The sequence below is a fragment of the Populus nigra genome, chromosome 10 (assembly GCF_951802175.1).
Source record: "Populus nigra chromosome 10, ddPopNigr1.1, whole genome shotgun sequence".
NCBI lineage: Eukaryota > Viridiplantae > Streptophyta > Magnoliopsida > Malpighiales > Salicaceae > Populus > Populus nigra.
The window spans coordinates 11,933,559-11,952,828 of NC_084861.1; the positions used below are offsets into that span (position 1 = coordinate 11,933,559).

The following is a 19,270-nucleotide window of genomic DNA, read 5'->3' on the forward strand; positions in this document are numbered from 1 at the left end:
GTAAAACACTAATTAGGTCTTAAGAAATGATTAATCAATAATAGCACACCCTCACCACAGGAAAAAAAAAAAAGGAAGGAAGGAAGATAAATTTAAAATTAGAAACAAAAAGCTTGAAACTATCAAATTCATCATTACAAGATCAATTACTTGAAAGATCTAATGATGCATCAAATTTCCAATTCATTCCGATCTACAAAACCCTAATAAAATCTTTTGCAATTGTTCTACCATTGAATCTTTTCACCACTAATCTAAAACAGAAACCAAACCGTGTTCAATCACCATCAAACACGAGCGACAACAGCAGGAGCAGCCGCAACAGCGGCGGAAGAGGCGCCGCCGCCAAGGAAAGACAAGAAACCAGCACTAGCAGGTTCCTGGTCATCAAGAAACAAATCATCAGGAACCCTAAACGCGCCATGAGCACAAACAAGAGCAAACCCAACCATCAAAGCGGAGATCAAGAGCGATCCTACGCTTGTCAAGAAAATAACAACAATCGTCAAAACAACAAGAATCCCCAGCGTCTCACGTTCCGAGAATGTACGGCCGAGAATAACCAAAGGCTGATCTGACGGTCGAAAGAGGTAGAGGAAAATCCAAGAGGCAAGGAGTGATAGAAGGGCGAGGAGGGAGAGGGGGTGAGAAAGGAGGGAAAAAGCGAGTATAAGTGCGAGTAAGGTTATGTAATTGACTTTGAAATAAGAGAGATTTTTTAGGATGCGGGTTGCGGCTTCGGAGATAGAGTCGGGTCGGGCCATGGAGGATCGGTCTATAAGCTCGTACCATGGGCGGCGTTGAGAGAAGCCTTGGCGGATGGAGATGGAGAGGCGAGAGAGGAAAGTGCGGAAAGCGGGAGTTGCTATCGGGGGTTGGGATAGGGTTGGGGGATTTGAGATTGGGATTGTAGGAGAGGACATTTTGGCGGCGCGTGAAACCTAGTGTGGAAAATGCGTGGTGTTCGTTATGAGATCTTTACCTCAAGAGCGAGAGAGAGTCTAGAGGAACAAGGCTAATGGCATTCGAGAATCGGGAGAGAGAGAGAGAGAGAGAGAGAGATATTGGAGATTCGAAGGGATATTATTCGATGTATCGATCGGTATGATAACGAAAATTAAACTGGGCGATTTGTCGGTGCCATGAGATTTCATCTGTTTATTAATAATAACCTTTTTTTTTTTTTTTTTCCTGATTGATGATGCACTTTGTTGATTAACCATTTAATTGGGTTTCATCATTGATTATTCAATAACGTGCAGCTGTGCTGGTCTCCTTCTTGGCCTCACCTATGGAAGGCTCCAAGATTTTTTCAGCCGCTGTTTGTAACTGCAAACAGCCATTTACATGACAGAAAAATTGAATTTTTTTTATGTTTAAAATTATTTTAATATACTATATTAAAAATAATTTTTTTTAAATAAAAAATATATTATTTTAATTTATTTTTTTTAAATAAAAAATATATTTTAAAAAATAATCACTATTATACTCTAAACACCCTTTAATACATCAAGTTAATATCTTTTTATAAATAGGTTATTTTCGGTGAGGCTTTTGGAACCTTCAAAGATGAAATAGAAGCTTTCTTCTAGCTAGCAAAGAAAAGAAGATACAGTTTGACTTGTCATGTTTTAAGAGTTGTCTTCATAAATACCTAGCTCTTTGATTACTACATGTAGTGTATTTATGGATTATTAGTGACTACTCATAGATTTATTTGCTAGAACGCCACTTGTGAGTTAATAAAAAAACAGTACCAAGTGATTTTCTAGATACCTATGCTCTATGATCTTCGTCGTTTTTGATCAATCATGATTTATGATTTCATATAGACCAGTCCAACCTAATACATCATCTCAAGCTACCTCCATTTAAGTGGTTCAAACCATATGAAATCCCATCTCTTTTATCGAATTTCATGGAATGGAAATTGACAGCTTCGTCATTATCACTATCTATGAATTATGTGTGATTTATATGTATGACTGACTCTGAATATGCAGACATAATGGATACTAGAGAGAACCTCCAATACATTGAGCTGTTTCACGGGGAGGAAAAAAATGTAAAAAGGTGTGTTTGTTTGCTGGGCCAAATAATCTCTCTGCCATCAAACAAACAACGAAGAAAACCCACTTGTAATATTCCTCTAGAATTGGGCTAGTAGTATTTTTTTCTAGGACAATCAAAGGCCTGTAGTAATGGGCTGTTTATTACAACATTCAATATATAAATTCTGATGGTCCATTGAAGATGATGAAGTCTTCAAAACGAAGGTCCAGGCTTCAAAATCTGAAACAGGAAGGTCCGAGAAACAAGATATTTGATAGGTCTTCGTTTATGCATTAGAAGTGTTAAATCGTTACAAACCAAAAACCAAAAGAGAAGAGGATATATTACTCTGAGTAAAATATCATAGTATATATTATATTAGTGTTGTCTTTATAGATAGATGAACACATGATGTAGTTTACATTTGAATTATAGGATTTTGGTATAGTTCGTACCTCTACTAGTAGAAAATGTTTTATTGATCCTGCGATAGGTGTAAGTTGAATCTGGTGGAGAGGCTGGAGGGGGAACTAGGCATTTTGATGGGCCAGTGGTTTTTTACAGCTGATGATCTTTTGCGTGCAGTTGTAGAAATTATGGGAAAGAGCACTTATGGGACTGTCTATAAGACCACATTAAAGGATGGGAATCAAGTTGCAGTGAAAAGATTAAGAGAAAAGATCTCAAAGGGCCAGAAAGAATTCGAAAACGAGGTTGATGTGCTCGGTAAAATCCGGCACCCAAATCTTTTGGCATTAAGGGCTTGTTATTTGGGACCTAAGGAGGGAAGAATCTTGTTTTCGACTCATGCCTAAAGGAATTCTTGCAACATTCTTCCATCAAAAGCATAAATTCTTTTAGTTTGCTTTATATTCTTACAAGCTATTCTCTTCAGCTAGCAACATGCTGTATTTTAACTTGCTGCACTTGCAGCTAGAGGACCTGATACGCCAATTGATTGGCAAACAAGAATGCAAAGAGCACAGGGCATGACGCGCGGCCTGTTCTACCTGCACGACAATGAGAATATCATACATGGAAACCTTGTATCAAGCAATGTCCTCGTTGATGAGCACAAAAATGCAAAAATTGCAGATTATGGACTATCCCGGCTAATGACAGCTGCTGCCAACACTAATGTAATTGCAACTGCAGAAGCATTAGGATATCAAGCACCAGAGCTTTCAAAGCTTAAGATAGCAAAAACACAAAAACAGATGTGTACAGCCTTGGAGTGTACTTTGGAACTTACCGGGAAGTCTCCTGGTAAGCCAATGAATGGTGTGGATTTGCCTCAACGGATTGCCTCTATTGTCAAAGAAGAGTGGACTAATGAAGTTTTTGACTTGGAATTGATGAAAGATGCCTCAATAATCGGTGATAAGTTGCTTACCACATTGAAATTGGCTTTGCATTGTGGTGATCGCTCACCTTCAACAGGACCAGAAGTTCAACAAGTCCTCAGCAATTGGAAGAGATTAGACCAGAGACAGCTTTAAGTCCCGGACCTTCCAGAGATGATGGTGCAGGGGTTCCTTCAACAAATGGGGAAGGGACTCCAGAAATGGGGTTACTTATTTGGTGGCCAGAGAGTTTAGGAAATAGAGTAGACTGCTACAATTCTTTCATTCTCGAGTCTTAGTGTTAAGAGATATTTAGTGTCCGTAATACACGTTTGTTCCGATCTATTTGAGGATATATTTGTTCTGGCTCAGCTCATCTTGATTTTTATAAGCAGGTTCTCCCAATTGATCTGAAAAACAGGACAGTTTTTTTACCATGTTCGTATTAAGAATTTCTGACTTGCAAGCTTAAGATTTTTCTTTTCAATCTTGACTTGGTCAAGTTTTTTTTTTTTCAGATGATAGTTCACTATCATGGCCCTTCTTTACCAAGAATGATTTGCGTAACTTGATTTCCAAGTTCATCTTTTAATAAAACAATCAGCAAGGTAAAAATGCAATCTAGCTTCCGAAAGCTACAGAGATTATTTAACTGATCTATCCTTTACTATTTGCATTAGTTTCACGTAACGTTTTGGCATTGATGCCCACACTTTCTGGCAGACTACTACAGTCAGTCAGTCAGCTGTTTGGATTGAACAAAAAGAGAGGAATTTTAAAAATTCTTGATAGTAACAGTTGAACTGAAAGAAATCAAAACAGTTTATTGCATCCAGAAACAAATGTTGGAACCGGTAACTTGTTTGTGGTGAGGCCATAACTTGATAGAGGCACAGTTAATCAAAGCCCAGATACATCACGATGCTTTGATTTAAAGTGCTCCAGATGTGCAATGAACGGAGATCCAAAGGGCCAGTAGATGTGTTATGCACCAGTCATTTGGAATGCTTATTCAGCCCTGGGCTTTGATTTGCTAATCCTTCGTAAGGTACAAGCCTACGATATCCTTAGAAATTAAATGAATTATGATTAGGGATCGTGATGGATACCGAGAAATTCTTGGACAATAGGATAACTATAATTATATCTACATAGAAAAAATAATAACAATAATCTATCCATTAATCCAATATAGATTGTTTTATACGACAGCTCAATCCCGATGCCTACCTACAGGGGAGGATGGCAGTAACGTAACCAGTGGACTAGACTCGGTAGCTTGTATTCAAGTGTCAATTAGCAAATCATAATGATGACTATTCACTCATTAATTAGTAGCGCAATGCCTTTCCTTTTTTCAAGGATTAATTAAGTAATTGCCCTCCATAATTTTCTTATTTCTTGTGAAAACATTTCGCTCTGTTAACCAATATTTCTAGCTTCACCGCCGCTTGAGTGGTCGTTAGTTGCTACAGGCATGCTGATGGTCCTGTGGGAATACTGATACTCTGTTTCTTGAGGGAACAAGCTACGAGGAAAGGTATACATGCATGATTCACAAGCTAAGATGATGCCATGTGAAAACTCTTGAAATAATGCAGCAAAATATTATAAATTTGCACCCATCTATTCAAAATTGCCACAGAAAATGAAAGCCCATGAACAGGACCTGACCAAACACATGGGAATGACTAAAAAAGAAAGCAAAGAGCGAAAGTTTTATTAAGATAAAGCACCAGAAAACTTTGACAAGGAAACTTTCCGCTCTTCAATCAATTCTTTAATGTTTTGATATTCACACTACTAATGTACACTTTGTTTTCTCAAAGTCAATAACAAACTCACCAACTTATTATTCTATCATTCATTCTAGTTCACCTATCCAATCTCCATCAATCTCTCTGTATCATTCTGCCTCCATGCTTCCATTCAAAGAGATTAATATCCGTTCTTCCCTTGTAAATTTCTCTTGCAGACTTTGACTTGATGTCTGCTCGTTTTTTCATTTTTATATTTCTACATTGTTAGGCATTGCCAACTGCCAATTGACCCAACCTCAACAAACCATGCATACTTTTCCTTGTGCTCTAAGGTGATTTCATATAAGTTCACATTGGCACCTGCTATATAAAGGCCGTGTGACAAGGTCTCCACTGTGCTTGATTTGATTGTTAGGCTAGTTGAATCTCCTTCTGCTTTGTTGGTTAGATCCGTTCAATTCTGATTTATGATAAATTTGTTGGGGGGGGGGGGGGATGAAGTTTTCTTAAGTTTAGTGATGATCCTGATATATAAAAAAATAAAAAAGTTTAATTCGAAGCCTTGAAGTTTTTTTGTTTTTATCAAGTAGTTTTAGCTTAAAACTCAGTTTGAGCAGGTTTATAGGCAAAATATACAGGAAAAGCATTAGGATCGCTTATTTAAAATAACTGCACAAATATCCCTTCATTTGTGCCCCGAAAAGGGAGAAAAAAAAAAAGAAGAATCATTATTGGTCTTCGAGACTGCTGGCCAGAATCTCGACCCACCGATTTCCGACAAACACAATTTCCGGGATATCCATCATTTTCGAACTTTTCCCTGGCTGTCTTTTTAAAAGGATTTCTCTCACTTTTTGAAAGGCGTTGGGTACCTAATAATTCCCTTTTGTACTAAGGCATTGAGAACATTGAGTAATAATCCTAGTGCATGTAGGAGTGGCGAGAGAGTATGATTCATTTCTCAATCCTTGTTTTATTTCCTTTGTCCTTTCGCCTCTCTATCAGCGAGCTTGTTGAGATCGATGATGAGGGTAAAAAAGTTTCCAGGCGGCTATTAAATAAGATCAAGTTAATCTCTTTATCCCTGAGGAGAAAAAAGAGCAATGCTTACGAATTACAACCGATCAAATCAATGTAGAAAGCAATTTAACTAGAAGATTTTTATCCAACTATATATGAAAAAAAATCTTCTATTTTTTGCATGGATAATTTATGTTTTAAGAAAAAGAGTAAATTATTATTTAATCCTCATGTTGCAAGGGTTTCCAACCAAATTCTCTTTTTCAAGAATCACAAACTAATCTTTGGACTGTAAGTGCTCTGCTCCACCAGAATATACATTACGTTGCTGAGATGCGACGATTTTAGTCATTTTCCTTTCTAAGATACCCTTGTTTTTGCTAAAAACATAAAACCAGTCAATTAATATCACATTAAAATTTACTAAAATTATCACAAATTGTTAATGAAATACTCCACGATCGATGCCAATTATGTAACTAAATTATAATTTCTAATACAGGAGGGACAGCTTATATATGATCACGTTAATTAAGAACGTGGAAACTGTATAAACTCACTAATAATGCTGTCAAAAGATGTTATGGACAGCAAGATTTGTTTTTCTTTTTTTATTTTGGCAATTCAATGTCAAATTTGACCACCAACAACAAGAACCACCAATTCCAAGCATCGACTATCAACCTAATTCTTGCTTGAAGACTTTATTAACGACAGGAAATCGGAAACAACACGCGATCATAGAAAAACATCAAACAAGATGATTTATAGTTGTTCGAACATGCATTGACAAGTGTAGACGAATGGAATAATAGACACGGAAATCCATGGTTCCTATGCTTTTCTGTCTCTTGTGATATTGATCATCACAAGCTACGTACCTAATTAATGCCCTATATATCATTAATCCCAGACTCTTTTTATGCATTTCAAACCTGCTGTTTCTAAGAAAGAAATTTTTGGTTAGACCCAGCATTTTTCTACTACAAATTAAATCACGTTAATTAATTACACCTACTAAGACGACTTTTACAGTCATTCGGGGAAGGAAACCGTATTGAATCTTCAGCTATGGCCCGGGCATTTAACCTAAACTGGTGACTTGTATGTAACCCTTGCATGATAACACCTTTTTCAGCCATCTAACTTTTAATCGATGATCATGCATGCTTCTGGACTCCATTATTAATCAGAAGAAATGCTTTGGAGCATGTTGGTGACAAAGCACTTACTAATCTAATACTCTGCGTGCACTAGCTATCATTTGTTTCAAGAAATTGAAAAGCAATAATTAGGTCGCGTTTTCAATAAAATTGACCGTTGAACTCAACTAATCCATTTATCTTGTCGTGACATGTAAAAGAAGCGAACTACAAAACCACTATAATGATTTAATCATATTTTTATCTAATAATCAAATGTATATATCTTTTTATCAAATTGTGCATCGATCAATGATTTTTTACCCAGAGTCTTGAACAAAAGAATTAAAAAATGAAATACGGTTAATGATCTAATTAATGAAATCAATTCTCAACCCTAAAGATAACGAAAGTATGGCTTCAAATTGTATGGCCATGTCATTTGTAGAACTTAAACAATTGGATTTATACGTGACTCATGTGTTTTGGGAACAAACATTTTTTTACATAGGTAAAGGCCTCAAAAATATCTCGGGAATCAACCAAACACAGAATAAAAAGAGCAATGGCTGCAAACACCTTTTCTTTACAGGAATTATGTAATGTTTTAATCTTCATAAATAGACTATTCACTCCTGCCTGGACCATTCTACGTAAAAGGTCAACCAGCAGGCGCTTTCCTCTTCTCAAACACTTCGACACATCAGTCTAATATCACGGTTGCTTAAGAAATATATATATTTGATGAAAAGGACTGCATTTTGCTCGCAGATGGGTGATGTTACATGCAATAGAGTTATTAATTAGTCGTGAGCCTGGGTATAAATTTATCAATTAAGTAGGTAGTTCCCTTCAATTACGAAACACTTTAATATCTACCACGTCGTCCTAGCGATCACCCTTGTTAAAAGGAAAAAGAAAATAAAAACGATGAGAACGTATAATTTCCGTTTTGGAGTTTGAAGTTTTTTGCATTGAAAAGAAGCTGTTTGACCATTACGTGCTTTGTCGCTACTGTTAATGTATCGAACTGTGCATATACTCGACGAGGGGGGGACGAAAGGCGTTTTCTGGCCTCCCATGGGCCGGGGGTATAAAATAAAATAAAGCTCTTGCGTTAGACTATTGCTCTCCTAATATCTTAAAATATAAGGATGGGGACTCCGTTTTGTGATCTGTGCATTAAGAAAGCATGCAAAAAACACCAAATCTCGACCTTCTGTGAGCTAAATCGTTTAGTTAAAGGATTAAGAAGAATAGGGTCCATTTTATTTTCAAATAATTAATTATAGTATTGATGCTTCGTTGAATTTTAGCATCTAAGAAAGAATTGTCCACCAAACACTAAAAGAAATTATACGCTTTTTCGTAGGCTAGTGGGTGCACCAAGCTAACTAACTCCTATGAGGTTGAACTAAGTTTGCCCTTGCATATGAGCACTTGGCTCTTGACCGAAACCTAATCTGCCAGCATCGCACATTCCTGTGCGTCTAATTTTCTTATAAATAGAGCTTCCTCTCTCCCACTCTCCACACTACATTACCAACTTAACTAATACCATCAATCAAGGCGAAGGTTGTTTTGATTGAGAGAACGATGGAGGGTTTCGACAACATCTTTGCCATCAATCATCGTCTCTCTTTGTTCTTCTTGGGCCTTTTGTTACTCTTAGCTTCTGCATTGTCCTTGGCAAACGCCGAAACGCACAACCATGATTTTGTTGTGTGTATTTCTTCTCTCTTTCCTTCATTAAGCTTATCATAATCTCTTCTTCTACTTAATTAGATGCTATAAATATTAACTACGATATTTATATTATGATCGATGGTTCAGATTCAAGCAACTCCAGTGAAGAGGCTGTGCAAGACCCAGAATTCCATCACGGTTAATGGGATGTTTCCGGGACCAACACTGGAAGTGAATAACGGAGACACTCTAGTAGTCAATGTTGTCAACAAAGCCCAATACAATGTCACCATTCATTGGTAAATAAATGCTCTCTCGTATTTCAGCTTTTCCACATGACGTAAAATCTTTTACTTTCAATAATTTTATTTCTTGACAAGTATATATATACAACAACAATTGTATAGTAATTAACCTTGTATATTGTACCACGAGGCTTGCATTTAATTATATTAGTATCATTTTTTCCCCCAACAGGCATGGCGTTAGGCAAATGAGAACGGGATGGGCAGATGGACCAGAATTTGTGACGCAATGCCCAATTAGACCAGGTGGGAGTTACACCTACAAATTTACCATTCAAGGGCAAGAGGGGACCCTGTGGTGGCATGCTCATAGCTCATGGCTTAGAGCCACTGTTTATGGTGCTCTAATTGTCCATCCGAAAGAAGGATCTCCGTACCCGTTCTCCAAGCAGCCCAAGCGCGAAACAGCAATTCTTCTCGGTAATCAAACAACTCGTTGCTGAAAAATTAATTTTTGACTCTTGGCTAATTAGCTGATCATGTTTAAGAGCTATCGATTATATACATTATGTACGTGCATATATTTGTTGCTTGTCCAAGCTTATCAAAGAAAAGGTAGCTTAACGAACTAAATATTGTAGAATGATATTAACCATGATTAACGGTGGTTAATTATCGTGTAATGATCAGGTGAATGGTGGAACGCGAATCCAATTGATGTCGTGCGGGAAGCAACTCGAACGGGAGGAGCACCAAATGTTTCCGATGCCTATACCGTCAATGGTCAACCTGGTGATCTTTACAACTGCTCAAGCCAAGGTATGCTTCAATATTCTTGTAAACGAATCCTTAACTCAAGCTTGCGGTACAAGCACATTAGATTGATCGCTTTCAAAGTCTCACGGCCCCAAAAAAAATAAAATTCTACACTCATGTATTCTATAATATAAAAAAAAGGAAGAAAAGGGCAATTGGATTTTATTTATTCATGGGCCATATATCATGCTATATCAGTTAGAATAACATGATTAACATCCAAGGAAAATTCTAGCTAGCTGGGAGGAAACAACAAGTCCACAGCGCGCAGAGGTTTAAATGTCTAATCGAAGGTTTTGTTTTATCCTAGGACAGAACTTAGTGGTGTTAATGATGCTTTTTTTTCACTCGCATGCATGTTTACGTGGACCCAAGCATGAAGCATCCACCCACAAAGTCGTAGACTTAACGTCTGAGACAATAGTTTGTATAAACTGTTCTATTTGGATGGATATAGTTTAGTAGTGTTGGACTTATGGGCTGGATATTCACTAACAAGCCCAGGTCCAGAACACTTCAACAGAAACTTGAATTCCCAGTGCTAGTAGTTCTCGGCTATGCAAGCCATCAACAACACAGAAACTAATCTACTCGAATATGAATTTCTTTTGCAGATACTGTAATTGTGCCAATAGACTCCGGCGAGACTAATCTTCTTCGAGTGGTCAATTCTGCACTCAATCAGCCCCTTTTCTTCACTATTGCCAACCACAAGTTCACTGTCGTTGGTGCGGATGCATCCTATGTCAAACCGTTCACCACATCAGTCCTGATGCTTGGACCTGGCCAAACCACTGATGTTTTGATTTCCGGTGACCAGACACCTTCACGGTATTACATGGCAGCACGTGCCTATCAAAGCGCGCAAAATGCACCATTCGACAATACTACCACTACCGCTATTCTTGAATACAAATCTTCCGCCTGTGCTGCCAAGAATTGTTCATCAAACAAACCAATCATGCCACCGTTGCCAGCCTACAATGACACAGTCACTGTCACTACTTTCACTACTAGCTTCAAAAGTGCTGATAAAACCTTAGTCCCAACTGACATTGATGAGAGTTTATTCTTCACAATTGGTTTAGGTCTCAATCCTTGCCCATCTAATTTTAACAAGTCTAGCCGGTGTCAAGGGCCTAACGGAACCCGCTTCACTGCAAGCATGAACAACGTATCTTTTGTGCTCCCATCCAACTTCTCTCTGTTGCAAGCTCATCACCAACGCATACAAGGAGTTTTCACCACTGATTTTCCAGCAAATCCACCACGAAAATTTGATTACACTGGTAATGTGAGCCGGTCCCTCTTTCAGCCTGTTGCTGGGACTAAGCTGTACAATTTGAAATATGGTTCAAGGGTTCAGATTGTATTGCAAGACACGAGCATTGTCACACCAGAAAACCACCCAATCCATCTTCATGGATATGACTTCTACATTATCGCACAAGGATTTGGGAATTATAATCCCCGAACAGATCCATCAAAATTTAACCTTGTTGATCCACCTCTCAGAAACACAGTTGCAGTCCCTGTAAATGGATGGGCGGTCATTCGATTCGTCGCAGACAATCCAGGTAAAAAAACAATTCTGCATTATCATACTAGGATGTCAAACTCTAACTTCAATTCAACTCCAATTTTAAATTAAATGATTCCATTTTCTTTTGCATAAATAGGTGTATGGCTAATGCATTGCCACCTGGATGTCCACATCACCTGGGGTCTTGCCACGGCTTTCTTGGTAGAGAATGGAGTTGGACAATTGCAATCCATTGAGTCGCCTCCAGAAGATCTGCCTCTATGCTGAGATCAGCAATAAAAAAGTGTACCTGTTTGCTGGAATTCATAAGCCCGACAATATTATATGGGTTCTGCTAGCTGTAGTGTCTTAGTTTCGTTTTCCCCTGCATTACCTTTTGATGAAAGATGTAATTTAATGTTCTCTCTGTTTCTTAATCCCATAAACATGAGGGATGTAATTCAAAATTTACTTAATTTGAGGAATATTCAATTTGAGGCAAAAATCTAAATTATGATTGCAAGAAGATCCCTCCAAACCATAATTATCAAACCCGGTCTAGGAGTTGGCCCGTGTTAACCTGAAAAAATTAAAAAATTTTGTTTAAAATTTTACTATTTCATGTGAAAATATTAAGAAATAATCTACGTGGATATAAATTATATATGTTGTAAATAATGAAATTAAAAATATTATTTTAAAAGGTTTTTTATCCCACAATAAAAGGATATTATTCTAGCCTTTTAAGTTACTTATTTTATATTGAAAAAATATAACTTTTTTCTTGTAAATATAGAATATATATGTTAAAAGACTTTAAATCTCATATTAAAAAAATAAAATATTATTCTAGTATGTATATAGTAAACTTTAAAATTAGTTAATAACCAACTGAAATATATATATATATATATATATATATATATATATATATATATATATATATATAAGGTTTTTAGTTAAAAGAAAAAATATATTTTAAAAAAAATTCAATCAAGTTTTGAATAAAACAAACCCGATCAAGGCTCTTAGTTGACATATCAAATCGAGTCGGGCCTCATAACTATTCTTCAAACTATTTTAATGCTTTTATTCAATCCATGTATATGGATTCCATTCATTGGCATTGGCCCGCACCTATTCATCATACCTGCCTCCTTCAACTCATTCTGTAGCCGCTGGCCTTACCCGCTGAATTATATTATATGCTCAAATGGCACGCTCAGCTACCTCATTGAAACAAGTTATCCTTTTATGAGGTTAAGAGAAAATAAATTAATTTTACAATGCATAGTTAATTATTACTTAGTCTCTACAGTTTAAAGAGACTAATAAATTAATCCCTGCTGTTTCAATTTCTGAGCAATAAATTTACCCCGGCATTCATTGCTCTCTTAAGAACTAGAGATCCCAATTGGGAATATGAAATTCAAGTTGGAGGAAGGGGACTCAGTTACGGGTGCGTCGTTGCTTTGAAAGGAAATTTAGGGGACTGTATATTTCATTGTAATGATATCATTAACGATGCAGAAGACAACAAATCAGTTGCTGTGGTGTAGTGGTTATCACGTTAGTCTTACACACTAAAGGTCCCCAGTTCGATCCTGGGCAGCAACATATAGGTTTTTTTTTCATTTACAGACAGGAAGTTTAATTAATCGTTCCCGACAAAAGGAGTTAAGGAAGAAGAGACTTACAAAACCGAAGCTCACAGAGATTGGCTGTGAAGTTTATCGTGGGCACGAGAAAATCTCGGGTTTCTCCTTACTTTTTTGAAGTTTATCGTCGCGTAATAAAAAAGTGATGTCAATCTTTGGTTATTGATAATGAAATGTCAGTTGCTGAATACGACAATAATATTGCTGAGCAGAAGCCATATGTGAACCTTCGCACAAGTGGGATTGATTCACTGATTTTGCTTCATCACTCTTTCTGTTAGCATTGCGGCTTGTTCGTGAATATGCATAGGGTTTATGCTTCACACAGCAGCATGCCAACCACTTTAGCTTTCCCAATAGGAATGCCGTCAAAAAAATAATATGGATCTGTATTGTGTTAGCATGTTTAGTGATGATCTGTTTCCCATAATCTTACAAGCAGGCCACCAATTATGTGATCATTTCTGAAGCATATATAACCACTGGTAGTTAAGGCCTAAGGGAGAGTGTATTTGACGCATTCCTTAGGCCTCCCCAGGCTCTTGTGCTCTGCCACAGCTAGGTTCTTTGCAGCTTGTTCGGCCTACAGAATGGGTTCATACGGTAGTGTTTTTATTCTGCGAGTTTAACCACACCATTCACAACTACCATGGAAATTGAAAAGCCAAGAAAGCAGGGTCGACCAACAAGCTATTAATGTTTCAATTATAACAGGAAAAAAAAAAGTGATGAAAGATAAAGCACCAGAAAAACTTTGACAAGGGAGCTCTCTGTTTTTCAATCATACCCTCATTTACGAGACACTAATTGAGAATCTATTCTTAAGAAGTCAATAACTAACATTACCAAACTGTGGTTTTTTCTCTTCCAATCTTGTTCACCTATCAAGATCTTTAACCATCCTTGTCTCTCTCAAGATATGCTTCAATTCGAAGAGATCAGACTGTTTTCAATCTTGGGAGTTCGAGATTTAAATACTTCATAAACAGCTTGTTTGGAATAATTCTATAATGAAATTTATTTCAGCTATTGAAGTTTTTTTTTTTTTGGGAATGAGTTTTAAGATTGTGGGAATCATTTGAAGCAGTTATTCCTTTTTTTAACGTTTTTTGTTGTTTTTCATTGGCAATTTAAATTAAAAAAAATTACTTTGGATGATGACAAATTATTAACTAAAAATAACAGCTCAAATCAAATGACATTTAATTCAAAACACAACCCGTGATGATATCAATATACCACATCAAATCAATATGTAAGCAATCATATTACAGGGTTGCATATTCTTAGCCAGACCGGCCTTTTTGTTTACCTATTTTAAGCATCTCCGACCTAATTATACATCGTTGAGAAATTTGTCGTGGGACCAAACAAATAATTAATTTTATACCTTGCACAACAATGGAAAATAACTCTACACTCAACTTACAAAAAGACTTTCAATATAGGGATCGGGTGGTCCATGTTTAACATATAATCAAAGACTCCGTGGTCTCCAAAGCGGCATCGTGTACATAAGTCCATCCAATTATCACATTAACTTAATTACGAGGAGTAGTTTTATTAGTTAGGACTTGTATTTACTCTTTAATTATCATGAATTTAAGTTTTTTCAATATTAATTAAAGCTAAACTGAACAATCATGTTAATAAAAAAAATATATCATTTTTTAATCCAGCCATCATCAGATTTGTCCTTCGGCAAGCTGGAGGAACTGCATCGCGCTGATTAACCCCGCACGTCTTCATTTTTATTTTTTTTCTGGGCCAAAGAAATCGGTATATATCCTCCGAATCTAAAATTGATGAAGTCGTTGCCATTGGAACAATTACCAGCTGACAAGATCACTTATATTCTCAGTAACATTTGATGAGAATAAATTACCTCTAATAGTGCTCGGCTTATCCCTTAATAAGGAATTAAAATAAGTGGTAGCATTGTTCATGCACGTGTCAATATTTAACCCTGAACTCTTAAGGTTAATTGAGTTGATTAAAAAATTAACTGAGCATCGTCCATCAAAGAAGTAATTTTCGAGCATCGCTCTCAACATGTGTGTACAAGATCTGGAGGCCCACGCCAGCACCTTTGCCTTTAACGAGTTTGACCTGCGTGCAGGGTTTCTTCTGGTACTTGACGATTATAGATGTTGAAGTTTTATACATTGAAGAGACGTACAGGAATTGCAAGAAAAAATAGCACCCCATTTCCTTGTAACAGAACACAGAAAAATGGAAGGGACTAAGTCACAATCCCTTGTTTTTTCCTTACAAAAAAATTAAATTATCAATGATGGTTATTTGTTGAAATTCAACAAGAATTTAGCGAAAAGACTTGTGAAACAAGCATTTGAGAAATTATTCAATCTCGATATGCCAGTGGGTGCAACAACTCTTGTAGGATTGAAGTAAGTTTTATTGCTTTAGAAATCTGACCGCTTCCTAAATCAAAACCTAATCTGCCAACCTCAAACAACTCGTTAGGCTTCACACCCATCCTATAAAAGGATTTCCTTAACTCCCTAATTTCATCACCACTTATCTTAATCAATCACCTTTCAAGGAAAGGCTTGGTGTCTTAAACAAAAAAGAAGAAAATGGAGGTTATCAACCGTATCTTTGCCAATCGCCATTGTTCTTTCTTCTTGCTCCTGCTTCTGGCCTCAGCAATGTCATTAGCTATTGCAAAAACCCACCACCATGATTTTACTGTATGTCTAAATAACTCCCTTCTCCTTGCTTGTGTTTGTGTGTGTGTGTAATCTATACATTATTCCCCTTCCTCTTTCTCCTGACATTAATTTGATATATTCTGAACAGGTTCAAGCAACAAAAGTGAAAAGGCTATGCAAAACCCACAATAGCATCACAGTAAACGGAATGTTCCCGGGGCCAACCTTGGAAGTGAAGAACGGAGACACTCTAGTTGTAAAAGTTGTGAACAGAGCCCGATATAATGTTACCATTCACTGGTAACTAATAGCATTCGTGTCTTTCAACTTTTCCAGACTGTTCATATATATATATATATATATGTTCGTGACAAATCCTTATATGGAGCGTGTGGCATTTTTTTTTGTGCAGGCACGGTATTAGGCAAATGAGAACGGGCTGGGCAGATGGGCCAGAATTTGTGACACAATGCCCAATTAGACCAGGTGGAAGTTACACCTACAGGTTTACTATTGAAGGACAAGAAGGAACACTTTGGTGGCACGCTCATAGCTCCTGGCTTAGAGCAACTGTTTATGGTGCTCTAATCATCCATCCAAGAGAAGGATCATCGTATCCATTCTCTAAGCCAAAGCGTGAAACACCCATACTCCTTGGTAATTAGTTATCCATCATTAATTTCCTCGCAAATCATTATTAATTACTGAATCTGTGAATTTCGACCAAGTAATCAAATAAACATTCGTTTGTTACAATTGTTGATTCTAACGAACCATGATGTTCAGGTGAATGGTGGGATACGAACCCTATTGATGTGGTGAGGGAAGCAGCTAGAACCGGAGCGGCTCCTAATATATCTGATGCTTATACCATTAACGGTCAACCTGGTGATCTTTTTAACTGCTCCAGCAAAGGTAAATTAACCACTGTGTATTTGCTCAATGCTCACAAACAGTGCCGTAGTAAATAAACAATGTAGGACCTGCTGAACTACATCAGAAGAGCCCTGTGAGAATAGCTTAGGTTGAAGCCTAAATGGGCCCTTTTTTAATTTGGGTCACTATTCCAAAATCATCTTTTTCCAAAAATAGACATCTAGGCTTTATGAAAATAGTGCAAACTGTAACGATCTAAGAATTCTTTGTGGGCCTAGTGGGGTGTAGCCCAATGGCCTTTTAGGGAGACGAAGACCATTTCCAAGACTTCCAACTAAAATAACTGAAATTTGATTAGTGCACAGAAGCTTCATCACATCAGTATTTCATAGATGATGATCTCATGGACCTGATATTGTTGCAGATACTACAATCGTTCCGATCGACTCTGGTGAGACAAACCTCCTCCGAGTCATCAATGCTGCACTCAATCAACCACTTTTCTTCACCATAGCCAACCACAAGTTTACAGTTGTCGGTGCCGATGCATCCTATCTCAAGCCCTTTACCACCTCGGTCATCATGCTAGGACCTGGCCAAACCACAGATGTTTTGATCTCTGGCGACCAACTACCTGGCCGATATTACATGGCAGCCCGAGCTTATCAAAGTGCGCAAAATGCACCATTTGACAATACTACCACCACTGCCATTCTTGAATACAAATCCGTTCTTTGCCCTGCGAAGTGTACAAAGAAACCATTTATGCCACCACTTCCAGCTTACAATGACACAGCTACAGTCACAGCCTTCAGTAGAAGTTTTAGAAGTCCTCGAAAAGTTGAGGTCCCGACCGATATTGATGAGAACCTCTTCTTCACAATCGGCCTAGGACTCAACAATTGTCCTAAAAACTTTAGAGCTAGGCGGTGTCAAGGACCCAACGGCACTCGTTTCACTGCTAGTATGAACAATGTGTCCTTTGTGTTTCCTTCAAAAGCCTCGCTACTGCAAGCATATAAGCAAAAAATACCTGGAGTTTTCACTACCGATTTTCCAGCAAAACCACAAGTAAAATTTGACTACACTGGCAATGTTAGTCGTTCCCTCTTTCAACCTGCTCGTGGAACTAAGCTGTACAAGTTGAAGTACGGATCAAGGGTGCAGGTTGTGCTTCAAGACACGAGCATTGTCACACCAGAAAACCATCCAATCCATCTCCATGGATATGACTTCTACATCATCGCTGAAGGATTTGGGAATTTCAATCCCAAAACTGATAAATCCAAATTCAACCTTGTTGATCCACCAATGAGGAATACAGTTGCAGTACCTGTGAATGGATGGGCGGTTATTAGATTTGTTGCTGATAACCCAGGTAATTTAAAGTTGATCTAAAGTTGATCCATGATGTGCTTCAATTTGAACATTAACCTCATTAACATTTTTTTGTGATAATTAAACAGGTGTGTGGCTAATGCACTGTCACTTGGATGTTCACATCACATGGGGTCTGGCCATGGCATTTTTGGTAGAAGAGGGGATTGGGATTTTACAGAGTGTCGAGCCTCCTCCAGCCGATCTGCCAATATGTTAATTCATATCAATACGTAAAAGAAGATTTTACCCATTGTTGACACTCATAGAAGCCAACAACTATAGGATTTTCTTTCACCTTTTTTTCTGTTTCTTGTAGTCAATTTCCCATGTTGTTCTTCCCTGCATTTGGGGACATATTTCATTATTGTATTCTTCCTCTCTGGGCTTACAAGCCTTAGAAACAAGAGCTGCCATCTTATTTTAGTTATTGACCTGCTTGTTATTGATTTTCCAGAGCTGTTTTTGCTTCTCTTCGTTAATAATACATTCAAACTTTTTGAATTCTCTGCTATATGTGCTTTGAAATGTTTAACGTTTTGAGCACTTCCGTAGTAAAATATGAATATAGAAATTGGAAAGGCAGCATAGTCACCAATTTTTTTCACCTCCTCGAAAGGCTAGCCCTTAATATTCAATCCCCTTCGACCCAGATCCAAACATGGAAGGAGGAAACAACGGAGTGGTTCATTTATAAAAAATAATAAAATAGATTCGATTATTTAGTAGCTTTTTATGAGTTGGTCATTTAGTATTTTTATTTGAATATCATAAATTAATCCTTTTTATTAAAGTTAATTGTTAGCTTAGTGATAGGGTTACTGAACAACCTTAAACTGACGTGGTTTTATGATTTTTCAAGATTATCAGATAATTAAGTCAAATTCAAGACTAGCGGGAAGAACTTGTAAGGCTAGAAGCATGTATGTCCTGTAACAGAGAAAATGTTAGGATTCTGAAAACAAAGATGAAACTCTTTATAAAGAAGTTTTTCTTTTTTAACCCTGGAGTTCAGCTGATTTATATACCTTGAATTCACATGAGTATATTAATGCAGTGGTATTATAATTAATTCTCTTGTTATTTATAATTTTAAAC

General features: G+C 37.2%; 4 protein-coding genes and 1 non-coding gene across 5 annotated transcripts; 4 read left to right on the forward strand and 1 right to left on the reverse strand.

Annotated features, from left to right (window-relative positions):
* Positions 1 to 91: 91 nt before the first annotated feature.
* LOC133706006 (PRA1 family protein B3-like) lies at positions 92 to 1,131 on the reverse strand. Its single transcript, XM_062131499.1, has one exon. It carries the CDS (start codon positions 921 to 923, stop codon positions 288 to 290), a length of 636 nt encoding a protein of 211 aa, XP_061987483.1. The 5' UTR covers positions 924 to 1,131; the 3' UTR covers positions 92 to 287.
* An 853-nt stretch (positions 1,132 to 1,984) lies between these two features.
* LOC133705316 (probable leucine-rich repeat receptor-like protein kinase IMK3) lies at positions 1,985 to 3,781 on the forward strand. Its single transcript, XM_062130456.1, is given in 4 exon segments — positions 1,985 to 2,076; positions 2,549 to 2,781; positions 2,989 to 3,513; positions 3,516 to 3,781. Coding segments are annotated over 4 exon segments (1,032 nt in total). The 3' UTR covers positions 3,698 to 3,781.
* Positions 3,782 to 8,831: 5,050 nt separating this feature from the next.
* LOC133705606 (laccase-12-like) lies at positions 8,832 to 12,094 on the forward strand. Its single transcript, XM_062130897.1, has 6 exons — positions 8,832 to 9,042; positions 9,154 to 9,305; positions 9,484 to 9,731; positions 9,942 to 10,070; positions 10,682 to 11,644; positions 11,747 to 12,094. The coding sequence occupies exons 1-6, from the start codon at positions 8,917 to 8,919 to the stop codon at positions 11,875 to 11,877; spliced, it is 1,749 nt and encodes a 582-aa protein (XP_061986881.1). The 5' UTR covers positions 8,832 to 8,916; the 3' UTR covers positions 11,878 to 12,094.
* Positions 12,095 to 13,133: 1,039 nt separating this feature from the next.
* Positions 13,134 to 13,206, forward strand: TRNAV-UAC (transfer RNA valine (anticodon UAC)). The gene has a single exon. It is a non-coding gene; the product is annotated as a tRNA-Val (tRNA).
* A 2,558-nt stretch (positions 13,207 to 15,764) lies between these two features.
* On the forward strand, positions 15,765 to 18,676 carry LOC133704243 (laccase-5-like). Its single transcript, XM_062129021.1, has 6 exons — positions 15,765 to 15,958; positions 16,068 to 16,219; positions 16,332 to 16,576; positions 16,706 to 16,834; positions 17,220 to 18,173; positions 18,262 to 18,676. The coding sequence occupies exons 1-6, from the start codon at positions 15,845 to 15,847 to the stop codon at positions 18,390 to 18,392; spliced, it is 1,725 nt and encodes a 574-aa protein (XP_061985005.1). The 5' UTR covers positions 15,765 to 15,844; the 3' UTR covers positions 18,393 to 18,676.
* The last annotated feature ends 594 nt before the right edge of the window (positions 18,677 to 19,270 follow it).

Bases quoted from the DNA above. Each gene is read 5' to 3' on its own strand.
- LOC133705606 (XM_062130897.1), top strand. From the start codon at position 8,917: ATGGAGGGTTTCGACAACATCTTTGCCATCAATCATCGTCTCTCTTTG. The intron at 9,306-9,483 runs GTAAATAAATGC...TTCCCCCAACAG, and splicing joins TACAATGTCACCATTCATTG to GCATGGCGTTAGGCAAATGA. The intron at 10,071-10,681 runs GTATGCTTCAAT...TTTCTTTTGCAG, and splicing joins TTACAACTGCTCAAGCCAAG to ATACTGTAATTGTGCCAATA.
- LOC133704243 (XM_062129021.1), top strand. From the start codon at position 15,845: ATGGAGGTTATCAACCGTATCTTTGCCAATCGCCATTGTTCTTTCTTC. The intron at 15,959-16,067 runs GTATGTCTAAAT...TATTCTGAACAG, and splicing joins CCCACCACCATGATTTTACT to GTTCAAGCAACAAAAGTGAA. The intron at 18,174-18,261 runs GTAATTTAAAGT...ATAATTAAACAG, and splicing joins ATTTGTTGCTGATAACCCAG to GTGTGTGGCTAATGCACTGT.
- LOC133706006 (XM_062131499.1), bottom strand. From the start codon at position 923: ATGTCCTCTCCTACAATCCCAATCTCAAATCCCCCAACCCTATCCCAA.